Here is a 14,627-nt window from a genome sequence, read left to right as displayed (position 1 = left end):
TTCCAAGTCTGTTTTTCTACCATTTTCCTGTATGTTCTTGAAGGTAATTCTAAAAGCAGATGTCTAAAAGAGATTTAATAGTGATGGCATCACTGAGTGTTCCATCGACTAAATGACAGCTTTGGAGCACCGCGCTTATAATCATGTGTATGTTGGTGGGGATTTTTGTTGAAAAGTAAAAAGGCACTTATATTCATCATGTAGGTCATAAACCTTAATGCTTTTCCTGGCCCGTCTTCTTGCAGATGGCAGCTACGGAAAATCAGGGCATAGTTGTAAAATGGGAAGGATGCTGGCTGGCTTCTTGGGAATGTTGGGAGGAATCGTGACTGTGACTGATGAGACAAGAGCAGATTGCCACAGTGGCAAAGCTTTTGTAAAGCCATGTAAATGGTGACCAGGCAGACGAGAATGGGCAGGGAAGAGTTTCCTAAGGTACCTAGCACACCTTGCCCTATGTTCACTAGCCCTTGCCAGCGTCCTCATTTGCTGCTTCCTTGTTTCATCCAGCAGAGTTCTGTCCTGTGTGGTCTCTTATTTTTTACTGTTTGAATTTATTCCTCTCCTTAGCTCTGTAAGGTCCAACATATGCTTATCTTGGTGGTGAAAGCATAATAAACTTGCTAAATATCATTTAGGAAGCATTGTGTCAGTGTGTACAGTACCTGTATTGCTGAGAAAACTAATCAACAATAAGAGCCTGATCATGAATGGCCTAAAAACATGTAGTAAGTTTTGTTGGGGTGGCATGGGGGGCACAGAATCATTAAATACAGAGGCAAGATTTGACAAGAACCAACCAGGAGTGCACTAGAGAGGCAGTCATTTGATCGCTTTTTTTTTTTTTTTCCAGTTACTTTTAAAGGAAGGTTAAATTGCAGCTGGAAGTGGCGCTTGCAGTTGATCAAGAATTCAGGCTGAATTGCATGCTTTTTGGGAAAGAAATGAGAGGAACATATAGGGGGAGGTTCTTCCTATGGTTAAGCCTTTTTCCTGGCTTTTGAATATACGGATCAAATATTTATTACTATTCCGGGAGCACTGCATTCAAGAAAGAATCAAACCACGTCATCTAAATCTGTTTCACTTCATTGTAGACCATTGGAAGCTGAATTGTGATTTCCTCAAAAGTCAAACAGCTAATTTTCAGTGGTGCTGGGGCTGAAATGCATGGCCTCTCTCCCCGGCCCTCAGTCCTCTGCAGCACCCTCTGCAAGGCCATTTCCCCCATTATAAATGATGATGGAGCAGCCTGATGCAGGACAGCAGGGTGACTCACCACAACCATGGGTTTTGGTCAGCACTATACTGCTTATTAGACTGAGTCATATAATTTAATGTTGCAGATACTACATCGGCATAATGATAACACAGTGAATTTTGAGTTTTAATTGATTATCATTGAAGATATTTTTAAAAGGTTTTCCTAGTTAAACAAGTACTACACGTTGGTTATAAAAAAAAGTTAGATATTGAGTGCAGTTTTTCTAAAATCTCTACAAGTTTGGGCGTCATTTAATTACTGAGACTCCCAGCCTCTTAGCCTTCCTTCCCTTTCTAAGTTTTCAGGAGATGGTGGCAGTTGGAAGAGCATTTTGTCCGTGAAGGCAGTTGCTAAAAGAGCAGAACTGGGACAGGCAGCCACAGCACACCCTGTGCGGTGACATAATCAGACCTGAACATTATTAGTCTGCAGTCCAGGTTGTAGCTCACATCCACGTTCAATGGCGATTAGATGACTCTTTTGCAAAGTTACATTTTGATCTCATTTAGTCCTGGTTTCTCCTAGCCCCAGAAACTCTTAAACATGGGTTTGCAGACACTTATTTAATAGAAGAGTTTGGTCTTGTATCTCAAGTTCTTGCCTTAGAGCCTTGATGTTTGTTGTGGGGTTGTACCATCTGCCTTGCTTGATAAGGCGTTTTGGAGGCCACTGGTTTAGGGAGCAGTGTTGTCAGGATACTGAAACGGCAGGCTGTTGCTTGGGCCAACGGCAAAATACATAGCTTAATAAGCCTTTTCAGCTGCATTTTCTGGCCAGATATTTCTGTTCTGTTGACTTCAGAGGAGGTTCCTCTTGTTGCTTTCTGGACTCTTTAGTATCCAGACGTGCTCACAGCAGAATTCACTGCCAGAGAAATGTACATTTGGCCCCAAGAGCCTTGTACTGCTTGCAGTCACTGTTTGGCAGGGCTGGTCCTGAACCTTATGTGCCACAAGGGTTAGCTCAGCTCTAACGGCATCTACTATGTGTAGATGAGAAGCTGAGAGAAATTGAGGGTTGACATTTTTTAAAAATTTGAACTCCACATACACGCAGGGAATTATTTAGTAGGACCTTGAAAATGTGTTCTTCAAAGTAAGAAGGAAAAGAATGAAGACAGAAGATGAAAAATCACAGAAGATGAGAAGGAGGCAGCAGTAGGCCTAGAGTCTCCTGGCCACCCACCAGCTAGTAAATCACCTTGGGCAGGTCCCTTGCTCACTTTGAACTTCAGTTTCTGTGTCCATGAAGTGAGAGGCTGGACGAGGGATCTCTGCAGCCCTTTTCAGCGCCATCTTTTGATGCGTTTGTACTCTTAAAGGCGGTAACTGGGTCAGTTAAGTACAGAAAACATGCATAAGATGACTAAGATCTTACTGTCAGGTTAGCATTAGCCAGATTCTTTGAGTTATTATCATTTGCTCAATTTCTGATGGGGAAAAAGAAAATATTTCATGTTATCAGCACTTGGTTTGTAAAGCAACATTATTTCGATTTTTTTTTGCTTTTATATTTTTGGTAATTTGTGGAGCACTTGCTAATTAGCAGACATCTTGTAGATGGTTGGTATATTTCATCTCACTTAATCCTCACAGGAGCAACTCAGTGAAATAGCTGTAATTCCTATTTAGAAAATAATCCAGGGTGCAAAAATCCTGCACCCAGCACATCCTGATTCTGCGGCCCTGGACAAAGTAATGAACCTGCTCAGCCTCGGTCTCCTCCAGAATAAAAGTTGGGGCGGAGGAGTATGGATTTGTGGGATGGGGGGAGAGCAGATTGTGCGAGGTGTCCACTGACTTAGTGTCTCTGGGACTAAGAACTCTTCGCCAATAAACTTAACAGCTTAGATGAAATGGACAAACTTATTGGAAGGTGCAATTTATCACAACTGAAATAAGAAGGAAAAGAAGTCTGAATGGCCCTATATCTGTTAAAGAGATAAAATTTGCATTGAGACTCTTTCACACAAAGAAAAGTCTAGGTCCAGATAGCTCCACTGGATTCTATCAAACAATTAAGGCCCCTAATTGATACCTGCCTAGTCTCAGAAAACGTGTATAATTAATCACAGCAAGTTCTGCAGTGTGGTGGAGAAAGGCAAGGGGCCCAGGCCCATTCCGCCTCCTGCTTGGGCCTTGGGGGAGGGGCTCAGTCTTCTCATCCAAAGATACCTGCCTCACAGCGTCCTGAAGATTAGAAAAATGCTACAGATAAACCTATTTGCAGGGCAGGACTAGAGACGCAGACATAGAAAACAGATGCGTGGACACGGGGCGGGGGAACGGAGTTGGGACAAATTGGGAGATTAGGATTGACATATATACACTACCATGAGTAAAATAGCTAGTGGGAACCTGCTGTATAACACAGGGAGCTCAGCTTGGTGCTCTGTGATGACCTAGGTGGGCGGGATGGGGGGTGAGGTGGGAGGGAGGTCTAAGAGGGAGGGGATATGTGTGTACATATTGCTGATTCACTTCGTTGTACGGCAGAAACTAACACAACGTTGTAAAGCAACTGTACCCCAATAAAAAAAAAGAAAGAAAGGAAAAGAGAAAAAACGATTAAATGTTACTAAATATAGAGTACTTAAGACATATAGTGTTTATTATTATCATAAAGAAGACAAGTTTACAGCTCTGCAGAAGCCTGTATGTTGGCCTGTGCTGAGCTATGTATCCTACCTGCTTTCCCAATAAACTCGGTCTAGATCGGAGATAGGTTGTGGAGTGGATATGGGGGCTGACAACATTACCACCTTGTCTGAATAGGATTTAGTGGTTTTAGGTGGGAGTGAGGTGGTCAGTTTTAATCCTTCTTAGATCCCCTGCCCCCGCCCCCCCCCAAGTTTGGTAATTTAGGTATAATTCTTAATGCAGCTGTAAGCTGAATATGTTTGGTAGGAAATAATAGCTATCTTCATATATTTGAGGAGATGCCACATGAAAAGGGTAGGTTTATTCTGTTCAGCCCCAGGCAGCAGAAATGTGACGAAGGGTAGAAGCTACTTAAAGGAGGTTTGGCTCTAAATAAGAAGGAACTGTCCTCGGAGAGCCTATCGTAGTTTAGATGAAGTTTTGTTGAGAGCTCGTCATGCCAGGCGCTGGGAATTCCAACACATAGTTCCTGCCCTTGAGATGTCTCTGGTTAATAGGGTAGCTGTGGAGATGGGTAGAATTGGATAGGTGTGGGGTGTATTTTAGCAGTAGAGCCAGCAGAATCCATTGGGGGTGAAGGACTAAGAGGAATCAAGGATGCCTCCTAGGTGTTTAGCTTCTTCCAAGGTAAGGAAGCTGTGGTGCGGCAGGAACCGTGTCTTTACCTTGGACCTGTTAAGCTGGCTTGTAGCCGCTTGACGTCTCAGCGGTGGTGATGAGCAGGCAGCTGTGCTGTGAAGTAGGAGACACGGAGCTGTAGCATTCACTAACGTGCTCTTAAATTGTCTGTTCTAGCCTCTGAGAGTGATTTGCTGAACAAGCGCCTAAAGCTTGATTATGAAGAAATCACTCCTTGTCTTAAAGAAGTAACTACAGTGTGGGAAAAGATGCTTACCACTCCAGGAAGATCAAAAATTAAGTTTGACATGGAAAAAATGCACTCGGCTGTTGGGCAAGGTAAGCTTAACTGGGAATCAGTCCAGCCGGCCTCACCCCTCACTGATGACTGGGGAGAAGTATGGAATAAAAAATAATTTTTAAGTCCATTTTCGGTGGCCATCTCTCTCCTATTTATCATGTCTTTACCTAATCTGTTTCCAGATGTCTTAGTTAATTGATGTGAGTTTCATTACCTTTCATGATTCCTCTTAATTAAGTTAATTAAGGAAAGAGGAAGAAGGCAAAAGAATACCTAAGGGCTTAGTTGCCTACAAACTGGGTAATGATGTGATGATAAGCTGAGTGAAATAGTAAACTGACAGTGAACTGTGTGCCTTCTGTCTGGATGCTCTCAGGAGGTAACATAGTGTCCAGCCCGGACTTCAGGCAGGTAGGCTCGGGTTTGGATTCCAGCTCTCCAGTTACTTTGCAGCCCTTGAAATAAAAGACGCCGTGTGGCTAAGAAGGCCTCTCCTCTTAATGAGACCCCTAAGTGACGGAAATAAAGAGATTTATAAACATCCCAAGTTAAAGTTCGATCAAGGTGGCAGGATTTTAGGGTGTCAACTTGGGAGAAGGAGGAATAATTCTAGGGAATTTTAAATAATTCAAAGTTTACTTTGGTTTTAAAGGATTTCTCTAAAGGTATCAAGGTGTAGAACTTTATAATCTGGAGCGTACTTTTCTAGGAGTGGGATTGCAAAGAGGCTACCTGAGCAGTTGGCAATATGGGCCAGAAGCAAACTCTGCTCACCTTTGACCCAGCACTGCCACGTATAGAAACCCGTTCTAGAAATGAATCAGTCAAAAAGGTACTGCAGTGGGAAGAGTGCAGATTGTGGCAGTGTTTAATGGCCAAAAAACAAAGCAGAACCCGAAAAACCCCAACTGCGTGACCACACGTATGTCATATTCCTTGAAAATAACGCAGCAGATTTATATTGACGGCAGTAAAAGGTTTCTGAGGTCAATCGTTAAATGAGAAAGGACAGCGTGGCCTCATGTACAGCCGTGTATCTCCATATGTGTATATGTAGAAAGACATCCTTGACGTGTTTGCAGATAACCTGAGTTGTAGACAGGATGGCCATCCATCCGGGTTACCCGGCATAGCCCTGCTTTACAACCTGTCCAGTAATTAATAGCCTTCCTCCCCTTCGCTTTCAAAAGCTTCCCGCTTTGGGTGGTGAATTATATGTTCCCTCTAGTAATGAATGGTTTTTCACTTTCTTCTTTATACCTCCTGTATTTTCAGAAGGTTTGTTTGTTTTTCTCACGTTTAAATAGTGAGCATATATTACTTCTAAAGTGAGTAAAAATTAAAAAGTATTTACATCTGGGGGGAGGGTGGCTTCCTGCCTGCGCGCCCAGTCCACTGCCAGGTTTCTTTCTGGGGTTAGGAGTGGAGGCAAAACCGAGCGTGCGGAAGGCTGTTCCAGGTCATTCTTAGCAAACACATTAGCACCGATTTGCATGACCCTTTGTTTTTAAATCGTAAAATCTAAGCTTTCTCTTAAACACCAGAATATGTGGTACTGTCCAGGGACGGCCAGTATTTTTTTCCTCCCCAAAATAAAGGTTTGATAAGATAATGGGAATGATTTAGTAATAAGGGGAAATTGTTCATCTCATAACTTGGGAAATTTCCCAGTGTGACAAAAATATTTTGTGAAAAGCCCCACTATTAATCACGTAACATGCTGACTGTTTTTCAGCCCACATTTGTTGCTAATACAGTGTGAAGTATGAGGTGTGTATGTGTCTGTACATCTCCCCACCCCTCCAGATACATCTCTGAGCAGGAGAAAAGAAACAGAACAGTATAAAAAAGCAGATATCAGGGTGGATTAGTTTCCTGTTGCTGCCATAACAAATGATAACAAAATTGGTGGCTAAAACAACAGAAAGTTTTCTTAGTTCTGGAAGCCAGAAGTCTGAAGTCAGGGCGCGTGGACAGGGTCGCCCTCGGCCTCTCCCAGCTTCTGGTGGCTGTCGGCACTCCTTGACCGTGGCTGCGTCACTTCAGTCTCTGCCTCTGTGGGCATATCGCCTCCTCTTCTTGTCTTCTCCTCTGTGTGACTCTTTTCTAAAGACATTGTCATTCTGGGTTATGGCCTCATTTCAAGGTCTTTACCTAACTTAATTATCTCTGCAAAGACCGTTTTCCCAAATAAGGTAACATTCACAGCCTCAGGTGATCAGGACGTGGGCATACCTTTTTGGAGGCCACCACTCAGCCCACTACACAGGGTCATCCAGTTGGCTCCGAGTTAAACATTCAGAGAACGTGTAGGATGTGGTCACAGTTAAGTGTGTCCCTGTGTTTATCCCATAGTGTAAAGCCAAATTACTGACTAGACTGTAAGTATTTCCAAGAGATGGCTGAGTGATGCTTTCTAAACAGCTCCTGTGAATCTGTAATAAATGAAATTGGCTTTCTGGTTCAGATTCACAAATGATGATTTTATTATTAATTGCCAGGTAGGAACGTAAGATATTTTCCTCAGTACCCATCTGAGTAGCAGCTTGTGTGACAGTGAGAACTTTGAGAGAAAACGGCAGTCAGTTTCCCTGGGTTGCCAGCAACGAGCTGGGGCACCTCTTCTCAGCAAGGGACCTTTGTTTCCCCATCTGCACCATGTGGAGCAGGAGCATCATCGTATTTCCCTCAGCGGGTTGTGGGGATGATGTAACGTGTTCAGGATGGTGACGGCGCCTGGTCACCTCACAGGGAGGGTTAGCTGCTGCTCTTTCCCGGAGTAGGATCTGCTCTCAGAGACGGCTGGGGAAACTAGCAAATGATCTTCCTGGGTAGGCTGTCCGAGTGGCAGGGAAGGGTACAAAGTGCTCACGGTTTTTTTCTGGATGGAAAGGGAGATTAATCCCTGATTACGAGGCTCCTTTTCTCTGAAGAGCACTCCTCAGAGATGAGGAGGGTTTGGTGTCTTATCCTGCCGTTTTCTTTGCCTCCCCATTTCCACGTTTGGGCCTTGAAACAGCGGAATCACGAACCCAAGAATTTTGATCCAAAACAGTCACTTTTTCTAATGAGGTTTGACCTGAGTAACATCATTGACTTTAAGAGGACGTTTCTTAGTTTTAGACATTTTAAAATTACCTTGAGTATTTAAGTTAATCACGTCTAAAACATTAGGTAGAGGCTCTTAGATCATTTTTCTTGTTTGTAGGTCCATGTTGAATGCCCACCAGGGCATGTTCATGCAGACTGTCCCCTGTGCAGCCACTGGCCCCTTCCTCCAGCCCACGCTTGCAGAAAGACGTCCAATCAGTATTCCAGAATCTCAGCTTTGATTCGGCTACTCCTTCCCCAACTCAAAAACATTCAGTGGCTCCCTTCGGCTACCAAATAAAGTGCAGGTTTCTTGCCCTCAGTTTTGCCTCTAGTAAAGCCCTTCCAGCCTGACTGCCACCTGCTCCCTCCTGCATGTGCCGTGTGCCCAGGGAGACCTGTGGAAACGCTCTTGGTTCCCTTCCTCTGAATTGGCTTCTCTCTTCTTTCTCCCACTCTTGAGTCTTGGCACAAGTGAAGGAGTCCAGGAAACCTAGATCTCCTTCGTCCACACTCACCTCTTTGGATCTGTCCCTTCTCTGAGTTCACTTTTGTTTTTTTAAACTTAAAAAAAAATTTTTTTACTTATTTATTTTTTATTTTGGGCTGTGTCAGGTCTTAGTTGTGGCACGTGGGATCTTCGTTGGGATCTTCGTTGCGGCATGTGGGATCCTCCGCTGCAGCGTACAGGCTCTGTAGTTGCGGCACGTGGGCCTAGTTGCCCCGCGGCATGTGGGATCTTAGTTCCCCGTCCAGGAATCGAACCCACGTCCCCTGCATTGGAAGGTGGATTCTTAACCACTGGGCCACCAGGGAAGTCCCTGAGATCCCATTTTGCAGTGTCATTTTACATGCTTGCAGTTATTTCCCAAGGACGTTAGTAATTGGTGCCAGTTATAGGGGTTCATGTCATTCATCAGGTTATCGCAGAGTCTAGCACAGTCTGCACATAGTACCTAGATATGTACTACGAAAGGTGGGAGGGGGTCAGGGAGGTGAGGGAAGAATGGCGGGGAGTGTGGAGGGAGGAAGGAAGGGAGCAAATACGACAGAATTCTGGTTGCTTTATTTCCATTCCTATGCAGCTAATTCACAGTGGAACTAGAAGTTGGATCAGTGGACTGAAGCACAACTTGTTTTTATTGTTAAGTTGAATTCTGTACATGAAGCCCCTCTCTCTCTTTTCCACCCCCGCTTTTGAAGGTGTGCCGCGACATCACCGGGGCGAAATCTGGAAATTCCTAGCAGAGCAATACCACCTAAAACACCCGTTTCCCAGTAAACAGCAGCCAAAGGACACGCCATACAAAGAGCTCTTAAAGCAGCTCACCTCCCACCAGCACGCCATTCTCATCGACCTCGGTAAGCCTGCAGTCGATTTGACATGAAAATGGAAGTTTCACTCACTTGAAAAGTCTGAAGACACTGTCCGAGTTATTTAGTGCTCGGCCTTCAGGTTTAGCAACCAGAATTTGCTGCTGAGATTTTCGATTAACAAAGCCCTGGAGTCATCACAAATGTCTTCTCAGGTCTATAAAGAAACCTCCGTCTGCGCCGGGTGGCTTGTTACCTCTGCTCAGCATGGAGGGTGGCTGGCGTGGAGGTGCCAGTTCTGACCACGGTTCAGTTCAGTGACTCAGATATTGATAGGAGGTTTTGCAGTCAACCCAAGGAACATCCTGGAAACACAAGTGTCAGAGCTGAGGCTGCGTTTAATTACAGGAGCCACTCCCTAGTCTTTACGGTTTACAAACAGGATTTATTAGAAAAATTGGAGAAAGGAGTTTGTGAGTGCACCCTGGGTGATTTTCTTCTGGGAACGGGGAGGCGCCTCGTCTCTTGAGCAGTTTTAAAAACGCTAAGGTGGAAACGGTGTCTTGGGTACCTTTGCAGTTGCCACAGTGGAGAACTTGTGGAGGCAGGCTGTAGCCATGGTGACAGAAGGCCTTCTGTCTTGTCAGCAGCCCCAGGTGGGGACATCCTTTCCTGCCTGCTCCGCCCCCAGCGGCCTCCGTCTCTGGCTCTGCTGGCAGCAGGGCTCCTGGGCAACCCCGTGGGCTCCCGGCCCTGCCGCTTCTAGGGCACATGGTCCTGCTTCCAGCTGGCTGTCGCCACCCCGGGGCTCCCCAGTCCGTGTTTTGGGCCCACCGGGTTCCTGCACCCGGGAGGGGGCAGCACAGTTCCCAGCCGTGTGAGGTGCGAGCCGGATCAGGCAGTACCGAGGCTTTTCTGTCCAGCCACACGGCACTTCGTCAGGGTAGATTTCGTAAATGTCCCTCTTCAGGTCTAAGTTGAAATGTCATCTCTGAGAAGCTGTCCCTGATATAGCCTCTTCTCCCACCTTCAGGTTGGGTTAGGTGCCTCTGCTAAGCCTTGTCCCACCCTCTTCACTCCCCTCAGCGTACTTATCACATTTATCATTATGACAATTATCATTAGTGTTTAAAGCTAGTACTTAACCTTACCTTGGACCAAATGTTGGGTGAAGTTACTTAAAATCTTTTCTTTAATCCTCACAGCACAATCAGGGAGGTGTTGTTCTATCCTTGTTTGGAGCTGAGAATATTGAAATGCAGAGAGGTTAAGTCACTTGTCCAAAGTAACACGGCTGGTGTGCCACTGAACAGTGTGACTCTAGGCCTGTGCTTGTAACCCCCCCCTCCACTGTCCCTTAGTTATGTGGCAGTGCCTTTTTATTGCCTTTCTCCCCAGTAGGATGCAGCCCTCCCTCTGTGGGCTGGACTGGGGCCATTTGCCATTGTACCCTAGCTCCTAGGACAGAACCTGTCACATAGTAGATGCTTACTAAATCTCTTGATGTTGACTGTGAGGCCCCGCACTGGCATCCCAGTCTCACGTGACCCTCACAGCAGCCTTGGAAAACTGGCCCTGTATCTTCTTTAAGAAATGAGAAAAGTCTCTGAAGCGCAGCGAGGTCAAGTGTTGACCGTGGTCACACAGCTGAGTGCCAGGACCTAAACCCCCTCCGGCTCTGTGCTGCAGTAGGCCCCTCCATCCCTGAGGCCCTCTGCCCAGGAGCCCCATGCGTTCCTAGGAGATGGCTGGCTGGGTGCAGGGTGATGCTGACAGGCCGTGATTGCGCCTTGGGGACAGTGAAAATGTGAGGCCTGGGGCTGGAGCCCATTTGGCCCGCTGACCCTAAGGAAGCAGTTTTGTGAATTGGCAGTAGCAGTGTTTGCTCATGTGGTGAGTAACAGAAAAAGTGACATGTTCCTATCACGTGAAATGAAGAAAAAAATAAATTTCGGGTAGGAGGTTGAAAGGGAGTAAGGAGCACACGTGGTCTCTGCCCCCACCCGGGATGGGAGGAGGAGGTGGGGACGATGTTTCCTCCTAACTCCTCTCTTCTCTCAGTTTTCTTTCAGTAAATATTCCTCATTGTTCCACGCGCAGGACTGGGCCTCTGCCTCCCGTAGCTCAGATGCAGTTACTCTTCTGCAGAGGGAGGAAAAGGCCACGTCAGCAGCACGACGGGCTCGGGCAGGGCTGTCCCCCGGGGACCTGTGTTCGCGCAGCCACCTTCAGGCACCGCCCTGCCCAGGGGCCAGCGGCTGCCACTCCTCTAGTTGGCCCGGAGTCTGCAAGAGCCGAGATTCGGCCTTTCCTCCTTCCCAGGCAGGGCCAGGCTGCACTCACGTCCTCTCCGTCCCTGCCCGTCTCCCACCCTCACCCTCTGCAACCCCGAAGGCCAGCTGCAGCCCCACGCCACACCCCGACTGCGCCAGCCTTGTCTCTCCACCTCACTTCTTTCCCAGTCACGGCCCCCAGTTCGGATGCCTTCTCAGTGCCCTCCCAAGGTCCCAAAGAAGCTCTGTTTCCAACAGTGCGTTTCCCAGGTGACATCTGTGCGTCTCTCCAGGCTTCCTCCAGGGCCAGCCTTCCCTCCTCCCTTGAACTGGGAGAGCCGAATATTGGCCCAGGTCCAGTGGTGGACCAGGTGCCCTGCCTGCCAGGCTCTGGCTCTGCTGGGTTCACGGAGGCCTCGTCTAGAAGTTCCTCCAAACTTTGCCCATTGCTTCCCCCTCACCTCTCACCAAGGTGGTATTTGCCAAGTCAGTTGTTTTGTCTGCACTTTTTAATTTAGTCTACAGTGTGACTCACTCAAGGCCCAGCAGAGGTGTGTAGGGCAGAGCAAACACAAATCATGTTTCAGTTTTTCTTAAAAAAGTGACATCCGTATCCTGGCCAGAAGAACAGAGTGCTTATTGGTTGGAGGTATTTGGGGTTTGCAAGGATTTTTTGTTTTCCTGGCTTTTCCGAAATTAGCTGTTAATCTAATCAGGTTTGCAATATGTTTTCCTCCAAGGAGTGAGAATAATAGACTTTGTAGTTGGGCAGTGTTTTACAGTTTGTGAACCATATTCTCTAGCTTTGCTGGATTTCAGCTTTACACGGTCCTGTATGAACTTGGACACGTTATTTCCACTTCGGAGGTGATGTGGTTTGCCCAAGTTACAGGCCACTACTCAGTGGCAGAAAGTTCTAGAACCTTGCTCTTCTTAGTCTCTGAATATCATGTTCCCTCTAGGACATACTGTATGGCTTTTCTCTGTCTTGGCTTTGTCCACTGCAGACCAACGCAGCCTTCCCCTCCTCTGGTTAGGTGGAGAAACGCTGTCAGAGCTGGCCCCATTGAGCCAGGAGGAGACAGTGTACCCGATGACACTTAGCAAGTCATGCTGGGGCCTTAGTTCCGGAACCTGCCCCACCCTCTAGGCGTGGTTCCAGCACATCCATTTGTGCTGCCCTCAGGTAATTGTAACTTTTCTCTTCTCCGGCTCTCCATCCTGGGTGGACAATCTGTATTGCCCAGTATCCTGCCTTCTGGCTGTGCCTCCCATCTGGTCGTGGCCACACGAAAGGCCATGGGGGAGGGGACACTGAGCAGCGAGCTAGAGACCCCCTTCGGGCTCCAGGTCACCCTCCACCCTGTCAGCTGCTGCTCTCCTGGGTATCCCGTTGTCAGTGCCTCCCCTGGGACGCTGTCCGGCCTCTCCCACGATAGGCAGGTTGGCCGGGACACTGGAACAGGTCCAGAAATGGAGGGACACCATCGAATCAGAGAGCAGACTTAGAAACTGCTCCCTATGGCTTTCCAGCAGTGGGGTGACTTGTGCAGGGTGCGTATAGGAAGGTTTGTTGCGGGGAGAGGTAGAGTAGCGAGAGAGAAATGAACACAGGACAAGAAATCAGGCAAAGACTATTGCTGCCCTCCTAAGTCAAGTTCAGGTAAACTGATCTGGATTGATTCAGTGCTTTCTCACGGGGCTGAGGAAGAACACACGAATGTATCCTCCTCCCTTTGCTGAGACCACATAATTAAGGTGAATGTTCCCCTCGTGGCCTCCATGCACTTCTGCCTTTGCTGATCCAGACAAGGCCGTAATTCTCACCTGGGTCCAGGCGTGGCCCCGGCTGAGCACCTCTTTAATCAGCCATTTTTCTGCTCCCTAGAAACACACTTCCCCATCAGTCACATTCCAAAAGGAGAGGGGGAGGTGGGATTTGACAGGTATCAACCACACAAGCCTCCTGGACAGAAGTCTTTTTAAACTTTGTCTGAGTACCAGCTTTTTGTGAAAATCGGGATGTCGAGAGCGTTTTATTTTAACCTCTTGCTGAGAGGTAATTGTTTTGTATAAAAGGAAACACCTACTGCTCCCCACTGTGTTTCAAAGCACTGCCTATGGTTTAAAAGAAGAGAAATGTGCGTGTGGTGTGAAGCACTTGCAGGGAAAAGAGCAGTCTGGGCAGAGCTGATCGGGGCGTGTGCTGGAGTGGGGTTGGGTAGAGAACCACAGCTGACCGCTCATCTGGACACTAGACTCCTGTTTAGAGGATAGACACTCTTCTTCCTGTTTTAGATGGAAGTCCAGGTATCTGCAGGCCCGAAGGCGGTTCTCATTCCTTTCACCTGAAAGCATGATTAATTGCTGATTTTTTTAATTGCAAGCATTATTCCAAGAACAACCAGCTGACCTTGTTTATAGAGCTGATGGATGACGTGATCCCACTTGGAAAGATCTGTCGCTTTAACCTAAAGCACATCAGATTTCTGGTTCAGTAGGCTTTCTTTTTTTCAAAGTGCAACAAATGTGTTTTGTCTTCACAGGGCGAACCTTTCCAACACATCCATACTTCTCTGCTCAGCTAGGAGCGGGGCAGCTGTCACTTTACAACATTTTGAAGGCCTACTCGCTTCTAGACCAGGAAGTAGGCTATTGCCAAGGTCTTAGCTTTGTAGCAGGCATTCTGCTGCTTCATATGGGCGAAGAAGAGGCGTTCAACATGCTCAAGTTTCTGATGTTTGACATGGGTCTGCGGAAACAGTATCGGCCAGACATGATTATTTTACAGGTAGAGAGCGTTCCTTAAGTCTTTGATAAAGATGAACTCTAAAATGTTTATGATCCCTTTCCAGGTATATTTAAGGAACTGTCCCACCATCAGTTAACACTGTAACATCTGTCACTGCTGAGAACTTACTCTGTGCTAGGCCTTACACCAAATGTTGCATGTGCACTTACCTCCTCAAACTTCAGGAAGACATTGTTGGTCAACTCAATTTAGAGATGGGAAAGCTAAGGCTCAGAGAGGTTATGTAATTTGAGCAGGTCACACAGCTAGCAGGTGGCAGAGCTGGGATTTAAACCTAGGCCTGTCTGACTCCGGA

At 46.8% G+C, this 14,627-nt stretch overlaps 1 protein-coding gene across 9 annotated transcripts in view; it reads left to right on the top strand.

The window, feature by feature from the left end:
- TBC1D1 (TBC1 domain family member 1) overlaps positions 1–14,627 on the top strand; it is a 288,411-nt gene that overhangs the window by 187,528 nt on the left and 86,256 nt on the right. For all 9 annotated transcript variants that reach the window (XM_029236067.1, XM_029236069.1, XM_029236070.1 and 6 more), the window contains 3 exons: positions 4,720–4,881; positions 9,137–9,295; positions 14,067–14,311. In XM_029236067.1, the coding sequence (XP_029091900.1) occupies positions 4,720–4,881; positions 9,137–9,295; positions 14,067–14,311 (566 nt within the window). The remainder of the gene's footprint in view (positions 1–4,719; positions 4,882–9,136; positions 9,296–14,066; positions 14,312–14,627) is intronic.

Source organism: Monodon monoceros, unplaced genomic scaffold (genome assembly GCF_005190385.1).
Source record: "Monodon monoceros isolate NGI ecotype Baffin Bay Population unplaced genomic scaffold, NGI_Narwhal_1 Super_Scaffold_20, whole genome shotgun sequence".
In the NCBI taxonomy this organism is placed as follows: Eukaryota; Metazoa; Chordata; class Mammalia; order Artiodactyla; family Monodontidae; genus Monodon; species Monodon monoceros.
Note: the sequence above shows the minus strand (reverse complement) of the source record. Positions and strands in the feature narration are given on the sequence as shown.